This window comes from Trachypithecus francoisi, unplaced genomic scaffold (genome assembly GCF_009764315.1).
Source record: "Trachypithecus francoisi isolate TF-2019V2 unplaced genomic scaffold, Tfra_2.0 Lachesis_group1, whole genome shotgun sequence".
NCBI classification, from domain to species: domain Eukaryota; kingdom Metazoa; phylum Chordata; class Mammalia; order Primates; family Cercopithecidae; genus Trachypithecus; species Trachypithecus francoisi.
The window spans coordinates 24,658,152-24,675,833 of record NW_022681454.1 but is presented as its reverse complement, the minus strand read 5'-3'; the positions used below and the strand labels follow the sequence as shown (position 1 = coordinate 24,675,833).

At 37.6% G+C, this 17,682-nt stretch overlaps 1 protein-coding gene across 4 annotated transcripts in view; it reads right to left on the bottom strand.

Moving 5' to 3' along the window:
- The window catches only part of ANAPC4 (anaphase promoting complex subunit 4), a 41,583-nt gene that overhangs the window by 10,058 nt on the left and 13,843 nt on the right, over positions 1-17,682 (bottom strand). For 3 of the 4 annotated variants that reach the window (XM_033213918.1, XM_033213914.1, XM_033213915.1), the window contains exons 9-20: positions 17,493-17,597; positions 16,082-16,165; positions 14,592-14,678; positions 14,108-14,172; positions 13,775-13,817; positions 13,584-13,660; positions 11,719-11,819; positions 11,583-11,634; positions 5,231-5,286; positions 2,827-2,876; positions 1,569-1,625; positions 1,203-1,259 (exon numbers count right to left, since the gene is read on the bottom strand). In XM_033213918.1, the coding sequence (XP_033069809.1) occupies positions 1,203-1,259; positions 1,569-1,625; positions 2,827-2,876; positions 5,231-5,286; positions 11,583-11,634; positions 11,719-11,819; positions 13,584-13,660; positions 13,775-13,817; positions 14,108-14,172; positions 14,592-14,678; positions 16,082-16,165; positions 17,493-17,597 (834 nt within the window). The remainder of the gene's footprint in view (positions 1-1,202; positions 1,260-1,568; positions 1,626-2,826; positions 2,877-5,230; positions 5,287-11,582; positions 11,635-11,718; positions 11,820-13,583; positions 13,661-13,774; positions 13,818-14,107; positions 14,173-14,591; positions 14,679-16,081; positions 16,166-17,492; positions 17,598-17,682) is intronic. The other variant, XM_033213916.1, reaches the window with a different exon arrangement.

Sequence of the window (17,682 nt, the reverse complement as noted above, 5' to 3'; positions counted from 1 at the left end):
AAGACTTTTCTGATTAAATTGGTGGTGCTATTTATAGGTGGCAGCATTTAGAACAGCTGCATGACTCAGGGAACCAATATTTCCAAAATGACCAAAGCATGTTACAAAATTATGCATGGGCAAAAGATCCGTTCAAAGTGTGAGGGAGATGAATAAATTTTAATGTAAACAATGTTCACTGATGCAATCTTAGATTCCACGCTGAAACGAACCTTTAAGATATTATCACTTGTCCAGATTTGATGTAATAAAGCAAAGTCGCAATTATCTGAAAAAGCTAATAGAATACTTCTTATACACACCTGTGTGAGGCCAGACTTTTTCATATATACTGATACGATAGAAACAACATATCAAAACAAACTGAATGTAGCAGCAGATATGAGAACCCACCTGTTTTCTATTAGGCTGGACATCAAAGAGGTTTGCAAGAATATGAAACATTACCACTCTTCACTAAATTATTTTTATTTTGTAAAATATCCTTTTTCACTAAAAGTATTTATATTAACATGTAACAGTAAGTGGGTATATTCTTTTTTTTTTCTTCTTTTTCTTTTCAGACTGAGTCTCACTCTGTTGCCCAGGCTGGAGTGCAGTGATGCAATCTTGGCTCACTGCAACCTCCGCCTCCTGGGTTCAAGTGATTCTCATGCCTCACCCTCTCGAGTAGCTGGCAAGTAGCTGGGATTACAAGTGTGAGCTTCAATGCCCGGCTGTTATATTCTATTTTTGAGTGAATTAAGGAATAATTTTTTATTATGTTTAATTTTTAATACCTAATAATGCCTATCAGCAATAGATAACTTGCATAAACAAAAGCTCTTTTCTAGTCCTCAATAATTTTTTTTTTTGAGACGTAGTCTTGTTCTGTCACCCAGGGTGGAGTGCAGTGGCTTCATCTTGGCTTACTAAAACCTCCACCTCCTGGGTTCAAGTGATTCTCCTGCCTCAGCCTCCCAAGTAGCTGGGATTACAGGTGTGCACCACCACACCCAGCTAGTTTTTGTATTTTTAGTCCTCAATAATTTTTAAGAATGTAAAAGGGTTCTCAGATCAAAATGTTTAAAAACTGCTGCTCTTTGGTAATTTTACTAAAAGGACAGAGCTCCTGTATTACTTGGTATCGTGTTACTTTCCAGAAACTTTGGATAACAAAGACGAACACTGCTAAGGTTTTAAAATGAGTTCAAAGCCCACACCTGACCAACTCTTTCAACGTTGAAGTATTTTCCTTTTCGATTATAAAGGTCTGGAGCCTGGAAAAAATAAACATAGTTTAATTCTTAAGTCAACTCACAAAGAAAAATATCTTAAATTTAAACCCCAAACTTTCCTTTTCAAGAGAGCTGTGAGTGGCAGTTATTATTTTCTTTTGTAGATTATAAGACACACAAACAAAAGTCTGGTTTATTGACTATGTTTAGAAACATAATTAGTTCAACAGTTTAAAAAAAGTAATTGCTACGGACTTCAATTAAATTGGGTTAAATTTAATTATGTCTTGTCATTACCCAGGTTTACTACAATTTTTTTTAAACTGCATTACGGAAATATCAACTTCTTACCTCATTGAAATGTTCAGTAAGAAATTCAGCAACAAATGTGATATCTTTCTGAGTCATCTATCAACAAAAGGAACAAAAAGAAAACAAATCAAGATAAAAGAAAGCTGCTCAATAAAAGAAATGGTACATAATAATAAATGTGACATTTTCACCATCTACTAAAGGCCATGGGAAAACCGGCAAACTTCTTTCAAAGAAATATAGATTATGCGACTGTGAAAATATGAACGTCTGGGGTTCCAAGAATGTAATTAAACATGTGAACTCATCTTCCAATCAGTTAATCCAATAGTTACAAAACTCTTTATGGCCTAAGGTTATTTATTATTTCAGGCCTTGTGCTAAGACCACATGTGCTGAGGTTCCTCCTTTGGGAATGGGCACTGGACCCCAGATAAGATGTGTCACCCTTAGTTAAGGGCTGCAGGCAAACAGTGCTGTCTGCTTCAGTGCAGGCCCCTGCTTCTTGTGATGACCTGCATTTATCCCAATTTAGTTCTTCAGCCCTCAGAAAATTATACCTTAGGATCCCTTCCAACACCTGACATATTTTACCTCCCAAAATAAAGCTAACAGTGATGTCAGAAAAACAACTATTGTGAAACTTTCCTGGTTTGCAAGGCCAGTCCCCCTCATCTACTTAGCAAATGAGTTGTAGACAGTGGAGAATCCCTTTCTCATCTAGTTCACAAGCCTAATTTTAATGCTGTCCATTTTTTCAGGCTCAAAACTACCTAACCTATCTAAACAGTTTCAGCGGGGGTGAAGAAGAGTGAGCTGCAGGAATCAAGTGGAAATTCCGCCCTATTCTGTAAGACGTCCCTGAAAGGAGATTCCACCACCACTTGTCACAGTCCTTACAGGAACCCTTCCTTTCTTTCTTAAGAAAGAAACTGTTGCTTACCAGACTTCAACACAGGGACTAATATCTAAGCAGCTGATTTCCAAGGAAAATAAGAAGCATTTAAAATTTAAGGAAGTCAAAGTAAGGAATACAAGAATGCTGTCTTACATGGATTATAAAACCTTATCCAAACATGAAGACTATAAATTTAGAAAGTCGTAATAAAGGTATTCTATGAGATGAAACAATACACAAAACATGCACATTTCTTTTTTAAAAAGGTGGTGCTTAAGGGATCTAATGTCTACATCCTGACATCCTGTTAACTAATAACTGAAGAAGAGTACCAAAATGACAGCACAGCTGAGTTCAAACAGGACAATGCGAACACTGTGAAAATGCACTAGTACATACTACCTTGTTCAGCTCGGGAAGCACATGGTCTTCTGTCATTCTCAACATTGCTGGAAATACAAAGTTAAAAAACTATCTTTAAAAGCAAACTACAGACATAATTTTAATTTTAAATACATTTCAAAGACAAGGTGTTTGACTGAACTAAATCTTCAATTTTACACAGCTTTTCACCAACAAAAACATTTTTCTTCTAAAAACTAAGGGGTGCCAGAACTTTAATTTGCTTCATATTTTCAGGTTCAAAATTGTTGGTCTAACCATTCTAAACTATTCTTTTTCTTCTTCAATTCAACCTGTTGCCTCTCCAGACAAATCTAACTGCTGTCTGGGCTAAGACTACGTGTGTAAGGATCCCTCCTTTTAACCTGGTGATGTTTCTGCTCTTAAAATCTGCAAGCCATCCTTTCCTCCAAAGTCTTACGATACCAAAGAAATCTGTTTATTTCCCTTGGTCTTTTCTGCTATGCACTTACAGTATATTTATGTACTTTTCTTTGATCTAGTATCTGTAGTTGACTTTGTCCTTTCACAGGATTGTCCTCATCAGTACTATGTGTTTTGTATTATGTTCCACCTCAGTCAAGACAAAGTACGTTTCATGTACTTCTGCATGGTATTCGAACATGGTTCCTAATTGCAGTTGGTCAGTAACAAGCAAGTCAGAAGTACTTTTGCAAATACATAACTGTTTTTAATTAATTTAAACGTCTAAGTTATCTGAAAGGGAAGCTAAAATCTAGTTCCACTCATTCTTTCCATCCAAAAACACTACTTGAGGTGCTAGCGATACATCAGTATAAAAGATATCCCTGCCTTCATGGAGATCACATTTTACAAAAAAGAAAACCAAGGTTATACAGCTACTGGGGACAGAGCCAGGATTACAAGTAGATCTCCACTTCTCCAATCCAGTGTGCTTTCTACAACATCCTGCTCTAACGAGGACTGAGCGGTAAGTCATTTCTCTTCTAATCCTGATTCTTACTACAGTTAGAATGTGTAGTAAGGATAGACACTGCCTAAATTACATCCAATAATTATAAGTAAAACCAAACTACCTCTGCAAAAAAAAAAGTCTTCTAAGTTCTCATTCAGTTTTAATATTGTAATTTATTTTAATTAACAACATAGATCTTAAACAGGCCCACCTGATAAGCACTCTGGTTCCTCATTCTGGTTAGTATTGGTACCGTTTTCAGAAACATCAAAAAGTATGCAGATCACATTCAGTTTTTAAACAAAAGCAATTATGTTAGGTTGAAAAATATAAAGTCTGTTTTTACAATACTAGAACTGAAGATCTGGACATTTGTTTAAAGGATATCAGCACATTACAGGTAATTTACATTCTATTTTACTCTTTAGAGTTTCAACAGGTGCGAGATAAACTACATTAAAACTAAATTTTGCGTATGTTGGAGGGAAATATATGCTGGATTATTTTAAGGATATTGAGAGTTCACAAAAATAGCAATATAAATGGACCTAAATAAAATATGCATATACTGCAGAGTGAATACAAAACATTTAATATCAAGTCAACAAATACTTATTAACTACCTGCCCAAATGTAAAGACACTGTGAAGATACAAAGACAGGCTATAAGTGGTCTGCATTCTATTTAGCTGGAGCATCAATACACAATAGAAGTGGTCATGGAAATGTTCTACTTCTATGCAGTCAATAACCATCTGTGGCTGCTGAGAACCTCAAATGTGGACAGTATGGCTAAGGAACCAAATATACAGTTGCACAGGATTTCAATCCACTTAAATAGCCACATGTGGCTAGTGGCTACCATAGTGGACAGTAGAGATCTAAAGATAGAAGACCAAATAATCAAACAGAAGATAAGCTACCCAAGGACAGAGACTCACATTTTTTTCTTTTTTACTTTTAAAATCTAGCACCTAACAGTGCCTGATACTCACAAAAATTTTTAAAATGTTATTTTAACCTATGGAGACATTACAAAGTTAAAAGATGTGAACTATCAGTGAGCAAACAGGGATAACACAGGCTACAAGTTAGCTTTAATAGTTCTGTGAGGAATGTTTCCAGCACAGGGAAAAATGTTTAAGGTGACACATATTCCAATTATACTGATTTGATCTTTACAAATTATATGAATGTATTAAATTATCACGAGTACTCCAAAAATATGTGTACTTATTATATACTAATAAAAAAATAAATATTTCTGTGGGGAGGTGGGTGTATGAATAAAGTAAGACTGGCCATGTGTTGATAACTGCTGAAGCTACGTGAAAGGTATAACAGGGATCATTATACAATTCTCTCAAAGTATTTGAAATTGTACTAGATTTATTGAAACTATCTAAGATAATACTCCTATAGTTTTTTTAAAGTATTAAAATAAAAATGCTTTACTCAACTTACCCACATACAGCCACCGAAAAAATGCTTTGAAGTTTTTCATACTACTGTCTATAACTCTAAAGAGATAAAAACAAAAAAATCAGAAATAAGATTATTATGTGGGGGGTTCATATATCACTGCTCAACTATCATGAAATATCATAATCCTTACTGTTCTATTTTATCCTATCCGGGTGACATTTAAGTCTTTAGAACAGCAGATGTTACAAATCGAACACATACCTAAAAATAAAATTTCAAAAAAGAAAACACTGATTCTAAAAATAAAGCAAATAACTTAGATTCTAACTGGTTACAACAGCCTTGCCACAAACTGTGTAACAGTCTTTCTTGTTATTCAGTAAAGCATGAACTCCTTTTCTAACTTTGCAAATAAAAGAAATCAGAAAAAAACAGTTTTCAGCATTATTCTCATTTTAAAAGAAAATACTCATTGGTCAATAAGAAGAAAAAACATCAACTTCAACAGAAAACCATTATTACAAATTTGTGCTATGTCATTACCTCTGATATCAATGGACCATTATTTTTGGAAGCTGATTTTTTATTCTAACAATTGAGATCTCAAAAGTTGAATTTCCCTTGGCTTTACACAAATGTACCCCCAAAATTAAGTGTTATAAATGGAAGTCATCTTCATTTTGATAAAACTGTTTCTGAATAGACAGATGGGTTATCGCTTTTTAAACTATCTCTTTAAGCTCACATGTGTAAGGTAATTACTCTAGACAAAAACCTATGCTTTTCATTCCCAAATCTCAAAGCCCTTTCCACGCATTAAGTTTCATAATACCACTGGAGAGGTAGGTCAGTATCATTAACCTTTTGGTACAAAGTAAAACGCCCGGAATAAAAGACTGAAACATCTCTTATGTTACTAACCAATATAATCAAAACCCTCTTGCAGCAATGATAAAAGAAAGAAAAAAGTTCCTTTGTGCAGTCAGTATGTTCAACCCTATCCCAGGCCACCAGACCAACATCGAAATGCTCAATGCCTCAGTTTCTCCATCTGGAACCTGTAATAATTCTACTTACCTGAAAGAACAATAAGTTAAACTACCTTTCACTCATATGAGAAGTGATCACAGAAAGCATAATATTTTACATTTGCTCTCTGCAAATATGGTGAACCAAAAAATACTTCAAAACACAGGAAAAGCAATGCCATTTTTCCTTGTGTTTTTTTGTCTTCTGAGCACACACATCTACAGCCTCTACCTTCTAAAATACCATGAAAATGGCCATAGGAGGAGGGGGGTACATGTGTTAGAAACTCACAAAAACAAAAAGAACAATAAAAAAGAAATTAAATTTCAGAAACGTCAAAAGTGACAGAGGACTGATGCAGCTCAACAGAAAAAGTGACTGATGCAGATTAAGAGCGGAGGCCCCGTGCCAGGCAGTGCACGGAGAGGGCACCTGGGAAGGAGCCCCCGCCCTGGAGAAGCCCAGGGATGCTCAGACCTTAGCAATGTCAGCTCTAACAGAAGACTTCAGGGTGATGTGTGGGGCTGGACACAGGGGGACAAACTGGAAATACAACACAGAGTGGTCAATATGTTCTTTCCTCCAACGCACGAAGAATGCTTACGGGGCCACTCTCCGGAAGACCTAAGGCACTTTCACGTGGGCACCAGTAGCCTGAAGCAAAGCTCCATATACTCTGGAACCTGCTCCCTGCTGCCCCAACCTACAGAGATTCCAAGCAACTTTAAACTGCCTCCTGAATAAACATGAGTAAGCAACCAAGCATCTGGTATTTAAAGAAACCTTGCAAGGAGAGACTAAGATAAACAGAAAAGTGACCCATCAAGGGAAGATAATTCAGGGAACAGCAATCTAATTAATACCCTCAGAAAGATGTGAGACGTCACATCCACAAAACAAAAGCAAAGTTTTGAACGAGGATTAAAGAAACAGAACACTTTGAGAAATTAAAAGAAAGGACTGCTATAATAAGAAATTGAAGACAATGGTTCAGTTTAATGATCCTGTCCTCCAACCCGACCTTAGACATTTACTCCAAAGTTCACACCCCAGACCCCATCATCACCAACTGCAACCCTTCTAAGTCTCAATTTCAAGCATCCCGCTGACCAAACACCCCCTCCTATCTGTCCAGTCTCTCTCCAGGGGCCCCACCTTCCTCCCACCAGGACGCATCATCTACTGGTTCTACTGCCTTTCACCGTCTCTCGGCCCCTACATGTCCTCACTTCCTTCCTAAAGTAGTTCAGATTCAAGGGCCATCATTTTAATCTGGTACTTGCTTCAATTCCCTTGCTACTCTTGCTTCATTTTGCTCATGAAGACTGGTAAATCTAACTGCTCCCCTGCTCTATGCCCCACTCCTGCAGCAGACCTGCAGTCACGCTGGCCAGCTTCACTTTCCCACTCCCAGAGCCCTCCTGTTCCATTAGTGCCCTTGACCTCCTGCTGGACTAGACAGCTGCCTCACAGCTCTCTTTGTATTCTTAAACCTCCAACACTGCCTCCCCATCCTTGCTCTTAGCTGATGACAGATGTCCTGTTAAGATAATAAAAGCACCTTGAAGGGAATGTCCCCCAGCTCCCATCTGCTCATACACTGGCCTCTGTGACCCTCCTCTCTCAGCCTTTCCTCCCACAACTGATGAGCTCCTGCCTCTGCTTTTCCAACCCTTCCCCTTCTGCATTAGGTCCCACCTCTCTCATACTCTTCAGAGCCTCTCCTCTCTCATCTCAATTTTTTACCTTCTAGATCATTCCATCCATAAACATGCTCCAGTTCTTCCCAAGATAAAAAGAAGAAAAAACCCCAACAATTCTGCTTCCATCTACTGGCCACTCCCTTTACAGCAAAACTCCTCAAGAGGCTATACTTGCTGTCTTCTCTGCATCTGCTTATTCTGTATCAGTTCCCATCACTCCCCAAGGTGACTCTTATCAAGGTCACTATCCTAATAATATTCTAAGACTCTATTCTATTCTTGGTGTTTTCCTTGCTTGACTTAGCATCTGTCAACCAATCCCTCATTCCTTCTTGCAATGCCTTCTTTGCTCAGCCTGCAGGACGCCTACTCCTCTCGTTGTTCTGTCTCTCCCATCTCCTTTGCTAGTTCTTCATTGTCCCCATTCTGAAATCAGGTCGCTCCTGCTCTCTACGCACACTCATTACCTCATCCAGTCCCAGTCGGCTTTAAATAACACCAATGTGCTGATGGCTTCCAAATGCACATTTCCAGCCTGGACCCCTCCCCCTTGAACGTTAGTCTCACATAACTAACACTGTGCCGGACGGCTCCACCTGCAGATCTAATGGGAATTTCAAATTCCACACGCCTAACACACTGACAGGGTGGCCAAAATTAACATCACTGAGAGGGGTGGACGACGGACACTGTGTGTGCTGCTGGATATGGTAACTTGAGAAGGACATACCAATTATGTAGTATTTCTGGCCAGGGATGCATAACCTAAATATAATCATTTAAAAAAAAAATCAGATAACGCTAAAATGAGAAACATAAAATAAAGATATACAGACATACATATACATACATACACCATGGGCTTCTTAAAGAAATGTCAACTTTTATAAAAGACCAAAAAAGTTTGAGAAACTGCTGAAAATTAAAAAGATACAGCAACTAAAACGAATACGTGATCCTGAACTGCATCTTATCATACTGGACATGTTGGGATAATTGCTAAAGGGAAATTGAACCATAGGCTAATATATTGTATTAATGTTAAAATTCCTAAATTCGTTAATTGTACTATGGTTATGTAAGAAAATAATTTTGGCCGGGCGCAGTGGCTCAAGCCTGTAATCCCAGCACTTTGGGAGGCCAAGATGGGCGGATCACGAGGTCAGGAGATCGAGACCATCCTGGCTAACACGGTGAAACCCCGTCTCCACTAAAAAATACAAAAAAAAAAAAAAAATAGCCGGGCGAGGTGGCGGGCATCTGTAGTCCCAGCTACTCGGGAGGCTGAGGCAGGAGAATGGCGTGAACCCGGGAAGCGGAGCTTGCAGTGAGCCGAGATAGCGCCACTGCACTCCAGCCTGGGCGACAGAGCGAGACTCCGTCTCAGAAAAAAAAAGAAAATAATTTTATCCTTAGAAAATATGCACTAAAGTATTCCAAGGAAAAGGCACCTGATAGAAACAACATATTCTCACATGTTTCAGAAAACAAAGTATATGATAAATATACTATAATATTTTTAAATGATGAATTAAGGAGTACGACCAGAGTTGTCTTTATTATTCTTGTAATTTTTATGTAAAATTACTTCAAAATGCTAACTCTAAAGAAGAATCCAGTATGTCCAAACCAAACTCTTGATCTTATTCCACACTCCCCCTCCTAAACCTGCCCTCACATTTGTTCCCCCTTTCAGTAAATGTCAATTCTACTCTTTCAAGTACCAAGGCCCTACACTCATAATTATCTATGACTCCCTTATTATCACCTTCTACAAATAAGCATTGAGAAAATCTTGTTAATTATTCTCTCAAAATATATCCCAATCCTGACCACTTCAGATTCTGACCACCATATTTCTCTCTTGGCTTCTGTCCTTGCCTATCTATGAGCTTTTCTCAACTGTGAGTAGCAAGAGGGATCTTTCTGAAGCCTAAATCATATCCTTTCCACGACTCCTAACTCCCCAAGGGCTTCTCTTTATATCCAGAGTAAAGGCCAAAGTCCTAACAACTGCCCCACAGGCTCTATGCAACCTGGCCACCCTCTATCACCTGTCCATCTACCCTCTACCTTACTCTCATTCAATCCACTTCAGCTACAGTGCCCTTGTCCCTGCAACATGCCAGCCATGCTCCAAACTCAGGGCCTTCACACTTGCTGCCCCTTCCACCCGCAAACATCTTGCTCCCTCCTGTCTCCTTCCCTCTCAGTGAGGCCTCCCTGACCACTTGTATGAAGTTGAATCCCCTACCTTATCATGCTCTAGGTCCTTGTTTCTTGCTTGGTTTTTCTCAACATTACTTATCACTGTATTTAAAATATAGTTAAGTGCTCAACAAATATTTACTGACATTTGACAATAGTCAAAAAACTCAGAAAATAAAAAAGACAAAGATATGAAAAATATAAGAGAAAAAGAAGAGACACAGAAATCAATCCACCACAAATTCTAATATTTGACCAAACAAATTTCTAGAACAAAAATCTAGTTTAAAACAAAGAGAAAGCTTGGCGTAAAGGCATACTCCTGTGGTCCCAATTACTCGGGAGGCTGAGGCAAGAGGATCACTCGAGCCCAGGAGCTCAAGTCTAGCCCAGGCAACACAGAGAGACCCTGCCACAAAAATAAATAAATAACAATAAAGTAAATAAACGAGGAAGGAGGAAATTATTAAAAGAATAATACAAGAGAATTCAGGTTAAAATGGCTTATTATGGCACAATGAATTAAAAGGCCCACACCTAAAAACAGTTATGACAGTTCAACAGATCAAAAATAAACAGTAATGCTTTTACAGCTTTTTCAAAAGGAAAAAAAACAACTATAAAGGGCTAAGAATCAGAAGCACCAGACCTTCCATCAGCAACAAAAAGCACAGAATCCTATGGAACTCTGCTTTTGAAGTTCTATGTGAAAATCAATAACCCTCAGGGAATCCTAAACCCAGCTGTCAATTAAGTGTGAGGGTAGGAGAAAAAACACAAAAGGAGATAAAGTTTACCTTCTATGTCTGCTTTTTGAGAAAGTTACTAGAGGATGTTTTCCAGCAAAATGATTAAATAAGCCAAGAAACAAAGGCAATCCTGGCAGTTCTGGGTCTAACCCAGGAGAGTAATGAAGAAAATGCCTGGGTAGTAGCTGTGCTGGAGAACTGGAGCACAACTGCGGGCTGAGGCAGAGGGGCGGGAGGCTAAAGAAGGCATCTGGAACAGGGGACTCCAGAGGTACTATACCACCCTTCAGAAGGGAAAGGACAGAAGGATGCAGAAAAGACAGACAATGCAAGAAAAAAAGCAAGCCAAACAGTCTAAGAAAAACAAAACAAACAGTTAATTTCTAAAAACTGACAAAAGAAATGTGGCACAGTCATACAATTTAGAAATATGGAGGTAACCCATAGAAGAACTAAAAATAGAAGAGTTAAAATGATTCCCTCTGGGGAGAAGACCTGAGGTGAGGATGACCAGGACAGGAAAATATAGCTTTACTTTATAAAATCTCTGTGCTGCTGGCTTATTGGAATCATATAAAGACATAATTGTGATAAAAATTTAAAAAGTGATTTTAAGAGACTCATAATAGCTTACAAGGTTCTTATTTAGGTCAAAAGTGATGTATTCTTAGGTCAATGATTCCAGGTACTCCCAATACTTACTGAAGAAGTTCATTTGCCTTGAGTATAAAAGAACCCACAGCAGTTATAGCATCTAAAGGGAAAAAATAAATAAATGTCATTTGTCAAATTAAGTAAACTGTGTTTAATGTATTCCACTGAGAAATTACATCACTACCTTCGATTCCTGCAGCATCTAGTCCAAGAGGTTCATATTTTTGCTTCCATGAAGCCATTCCTTTCAATTCACTTAAATGGTATAATAAAGACTCCGAGCCACTATCCAAACAGAGCAGAAATAAATTAGTATCACGACAATCATCAAGTGACTACCTTGCCTGAATACTTCTAAATTTTCAGAAATAAAAACTGAAAAGTAACTTTCATTTTCTTTCCATGAGAAATAATTATTTCTCAAAACTGTTCCTAAAAAGTGCAGCAGAACCATCTGGTCAATGTGACTACAGAGATAAACAAATGACAAGATCAAATTTAGTAAGATGATCAGATTGTGTTCCACAGTTAGTCCTGACCCTTTTAAGATAGTCGTATGGCCATCTTGTTCACCCAACTACTACGCAGTCAATGTTCAATAAATATTTCTTAAGTTCCCATTTTAGGTCAGGTACTGTGCTAGATACCGGGGACATAACGGTGAGCACAATCAAAGGGTCTCATGGCACTGACAGTATAACAGGGAAGACAGTCATGACCACACAGTCATGCAGTGTACCATTCCAACTACCATAAATGCCTTGAAGGAAACACACAGGGTGCAGGCATAATAGAAGAACCTGAGCTAATCTGGGATTCAGAAAGGCTTTTCTGAAGGAATGAATGTGAGCTGAGAGCTGAAGAATGCATGTGAAGAACAAGGTGGGACAAGAGGAATATACAAAAGCCCTAGGTGGGAGACAAAACGTCAAGCTGGAGAAACTAAAAGGCCACCAGTGTGGGCGAGGCAGAGAGGCAGGTATGCTAAAGGCCACACAAAGTTCTCCATTCTAGGGGAAGGCGTTAGAAGTTTTTAGGCAAGAGAGAAATATGTTTAGCTCCAGTGGGGAAAACATTCAAAGGACAATGTGTACTGAAGGAGCCCAACTAGACCAGAGGATGCTACAGTGGTCCAAGGGAGGGGTGATGTAGTTACGGCCAAGGAAGGACTCAGCATATAGGAATTTATCAAAATTTAAACCAACCACCACCTGGTGTGCTGGCTCACGCCTGTAATCCCAGCACTTTGGGAGGCCGAGGCAGGTGGATCACTTGAGGTCAGGAGCTCAAGACCAGTCTGGCCAACATGGTGAAACCCCCTCTCTACTAAAAGTACAAAAATTAGCCAGGCATAGTGGTTCGCGCCTGTAATCCCAGCTACTTGAGAGGCTGAGGCAGGAGAATCGCTTGAACCCAGGAAGCGGAAGTTGTAGTGAGGTGAGATCACACCACTGCACTCCAGCCTGGGCAAGACTCCATCTTGAAAAAACAAAAAACCAAAAATCAAACAAAATAAATCAAACGCTCAGCATCCACTTGTAAACTGCTTCAATGAAGTAGCTATGGATAGAAAAAGCATGAGATCTGAAAATCTAGGATGAAGTCTTGGCTCCGACACTTAGTAACTGGGCCAGCCATATAACCGATTCTAAACTTCTGCTTCCTCTTGTGTAAAATCACCAACACCTTGCCAAGATATTAAATACATAAATATACAATATTCTTGGTAAACTGTAAAATGTTAATCTCACTGTTCAAAAAAGGGATATATGCCTTATTTCAAAATATACTTCATGCTTAGCTGATTAAGAAAAAACCCAGATAGGGTCTAGCCTGGTGAAAAGATGTTGGAAAATTACTTCAAAAAGCAGAATTATTATTGACTCTTTCAATCTTGGGTACAGGAAGATTCTTCTCAAATGCCATGCAACAATTTTAGCTAGAAGATGCTTAAAAGGAGAACGATAGATGAAGAGAAGGCGGCAGAAAGAAGGCCAATGCCAGGTACGTGTGGATACAATATCAAAAAATTCTACGTCACCTTCATACCTCTGTAAGTGACTTATGACCAATTTTTGTATACTGGAGTATGATGACTCTATAGACTGGCCAAGCTTTTTTAAGCCCTAATTAAAAGAAGAAAACATATTTAGCATAAAATCAGGATATTATATGCCACTCGAAAAAAAAATTAAGAATGTGTTCATAGCCATTTAAATACATAGATACGTTAACTGCACCTTTACTGTTAACTGATTCATCAAGAGAGTCTGAAGTTCAGCACTACAATGAAAAACAAAGTATTTTTAGTCACTTCTCTACTGGAAATCCGAATGCATCACTTACAACTTTTAAATGTCAAAACACAAACAAGAAACAAAATAAATAGCCCAACAAAAACTTCTATGCATGTAACATGACATACACCCCATAAATATGTAAAACATTATATATCAATTAAAATATTATGTATCAATAAAAAAATCACATGCTATGACTATCAACTACTTTTCAAATAAATAATTACTGTCAAAAAAAAGCAGAAGCAGGAGCACCTAATCTGAGTTTACTACCTTGCTTTCCCCCATAATAGCAAGTGCATGAACTCATCTTGCACTGATGTGGTGGTGGTCTTTTCCTAGAAAAAAGTGAAAAAAAAATTGTGATATATGTATTTCTTAAATTATAAGCATATTTATTCAAAATTATAGGAGCATGACTCCCTTTCCTTGCCTTAAACTTTCATCAAATCCATAAAGTGATCATCTGAACATCAGTGACTAGAAGACAGCCAATCAGCTGTTCTAACACCTGCCCTTATTGTCAAAGCCCCGCCAGCTCCACTTCACAATCCTGTCCCCACTTAAGTTGTACCAATGGGAAAAGAGCTCTTTTTGCAAATCTGAGAAAGCAGTTTGAAGTTAGACGAAGCCATTTGAAAGAAATCATGATCTTAACCTTTTATGAATCAAACATTTTTCTCATGTACCTCAAAGTAAATACATACATAATGCATAATGCATTAACTCTCTCCATGGGAAACTTCAGCAGCTTTACCTGCACAAACTTGGTGAGACGAGAATCCATCTGCATTAGTATTTCTTCCCATGCTTCACACATACATGTTAGTGACAAATTTATATACTATTAGCAAAAAAGAAAAAAAATTGAAATGGTAAAAAATATTTAAACCAACTTGCTATCTAAATAATATGTACTTATGATCAAGTGTTTCAAAGAAATCTAGAATTTTACTTTCAATCAGTTTTATTTTTATTTATTTATTTATTGAGACAGTCTTGCTCTGTTGTTTAGGCTGGAGTGCACTGACGCCATCTTGGGTCACTACAACCTCTACTTCCCAGGTTCAAGCGATTCTCCTGCCTCAGCCTCCCAAGTAGCTGGTATTATATGTGCGCGTCACCATGCCCAGCTAATTTTTGTATTTTTAGTAGAGACGGGGCTTCCCTATGTTGGCCAGGCTGGTCTTGAACTCCTGGCCTCAAGTGATCCGCCTGTCTCAGCCTCCCAAAGTGCTCGGATTATAGGTGTGTGCCACTGTGCTCAGCCTCAATCACTCTTTTAACTCAGTTAAGATGAAGACAAAGACTATAGCTTGGTCATCACTTAACAATGAAACATTCCACTGATTCTTAGAATTTCATAATAAAACATTCTTAAATTTTTATCTGTTAAAACAAGTATCTCCAAAGCTTTTTATATAAGATATGTCTCATCTACACTAACTGTCAAAATACTGGTTTGGTCAACTATTCAATTTTCAAATAGGATCCTTAAAAAAATACTGATCTCTAGAAACCTTTAATATCAAATAAATTAATGACTGTGGTAGAATGAAAAACACGGCCACAATTTTTTGTAGCTCCTCCAGTCAGATGTAGTAGAGTCAATTTCTTCAGCCCTTGAGTCTTGCTTTGACTAACAGAATGCAGCAGAAATAACACTGTTGACTCCAGGGCCTGAAACGTTTTTGTAGGCTTTGACTTGTACCCTCGATGCTCCATTAACCACCACCATGTGGACAAGCCTGTGCTGGCTTGCTGGAGTATGAAGGATGTGGAGTAGAGACAAGACATCATAGCCAAGGGACACATATCAGCTGGCATGACCAAGTCTACTCAAGAGCAGCTGAACCCTCCCCAGGTCACCCAAACATCTTGGCTGAGCTCAGTCTAAATCACCAATCTACAGAATTGGGAGGTAATTTGGGGTGAGATTATCATGAACAAATGTAAACTCATGTGAAGACTGTTTTTCCCACAATACTTTATAATGTAAATGGTATTTTATTTACAGGAATATTTTAAAAGATTTAAACTCTTTTGGAGGTGGAAAATAGGGTGGAGTGGAAGTAGGTTCTCAATTAAACGTCTTTTTCCTGCTTTAATAGACCTTATAAGATTATCTATCAGACTAGACACCCCTACTTCAGAGAGCTTTACAAAACAAAATTTTGAAGTGTTTTACTTACAGAACCTTAGAAGCCAATAATACATATTCACATAAAACAAGCTCTAAATAAATACCTGTAACAGAGCTGAAATATGAGTAAACTTTCTAGCCATCCGAGTTACTTCAGGTAAGAAAGAGTATAACAGATTGGTTTCAAGCTGTAAAATCAAGAGAGTAAAGTGAGTTATCATCAGATGCACTTGCTGCAAAGTATATAATTTAAAGAATGTAGGTCAAACTATATATCAGAAAGACTATGTCAAAATTGTGCCCTCTTCAAGCAGAACGGTTTGGAAACTAACAGCACATAGCCTTAGGATTTCCTAACCTACACACAACCATACACAAATCACTCTCTCTGGGTCATCAACCCCTTCCGTGTAGAGAGAATAAATGTAATATAACATATTTTGCAACAGTATTACAAAGAAATTTTTTAATTACAAATATATGTAAACACTTAAAGGAAGTATAAGGAATTAAAGGCTACTGATAAATATTGGGAAAATATCAATGGTATATGAATTGTATCTCAATAAATTTGTCATCAAAAATTATCTGTTACCAACTTCACAGTAGTAGTGAATCATTTTATTATAAGCCAAATGCAATCCTGGTGGTCATAGTTTCACATAACCTTAAGATGATGAGCAAATATGAACAACCATTGCTATAGTGAACAGTAAATCAAGAGTTCTCTGATGCTCTGAACACAAAGAGAATGTTGGAAGGCATCACACACACTGCATCTTGCATCTTTTTTCTTCTACTTTTGTTTGAGAGTTCACACATACTTAAGTGGCTGGGATATTTAAGATGAAAACTTTGAAACGATTTCTTGGCAAGGCTATGATCCTCTATGGGAGCCCAATTAGTTTCCTCAGCCTACAATGCAGATAGCACACAATAAAGTGTTTTCCCAATATTAAGTGATCATTTTACACAAGATGCAATGTGCTAGTTAAGAGTACAGACTATGCAGCCAGATTGCCTAGCATCACTTTCCCATCCTGTGCCATCAAGCAAGTTCTGAAGTATTTGTGTGTCCAGATACTTACTTATAAAATGGGGATAACAACAGTATCTGCCTATTACAATGCTGTAAAGATTCAAATCAATTGTTCTGAAGCATTCAGTATATGACACATATTAAACAATCAATAAATATTAGCTTTTATTATTATCAGGGACAGTAGTCCTAAGCAAACACTTGGTACGAAGTCAAACTGGAATAGCAACAAATTAATATGGTCATTAATAGACCATCAAAACACTTTTTATGAAAACTGTATTGGAGCATGGGGAGAATAATATGGTATTCACTATAATAACTTATATTCAATATATTAGGATGTAGAAATTCCAAGTCGATATTTTTGTATTATTTTAATGATCATTAAAATACAGTGAGATGTGGATAAAAACCTATATAAAACCTGTTAAATACATATTTACTCTCTACTGTTATCAAGTTCCAATACTCACCTGGAAGTATGAAACTTCTGAAGCACCACTGGTAGAGACTTCTGTGACCACTGATAATGATTTCAAATCACTTGATAAACATAATGCAAGACAAGTTCCAGCAATCTGTAAAAGAGTCAAACCCCTTAGTATATTATCATTGCTAGGTTGAATCTGATTATCATGCAGAAAGCAAAAACGCAGAGCTTTA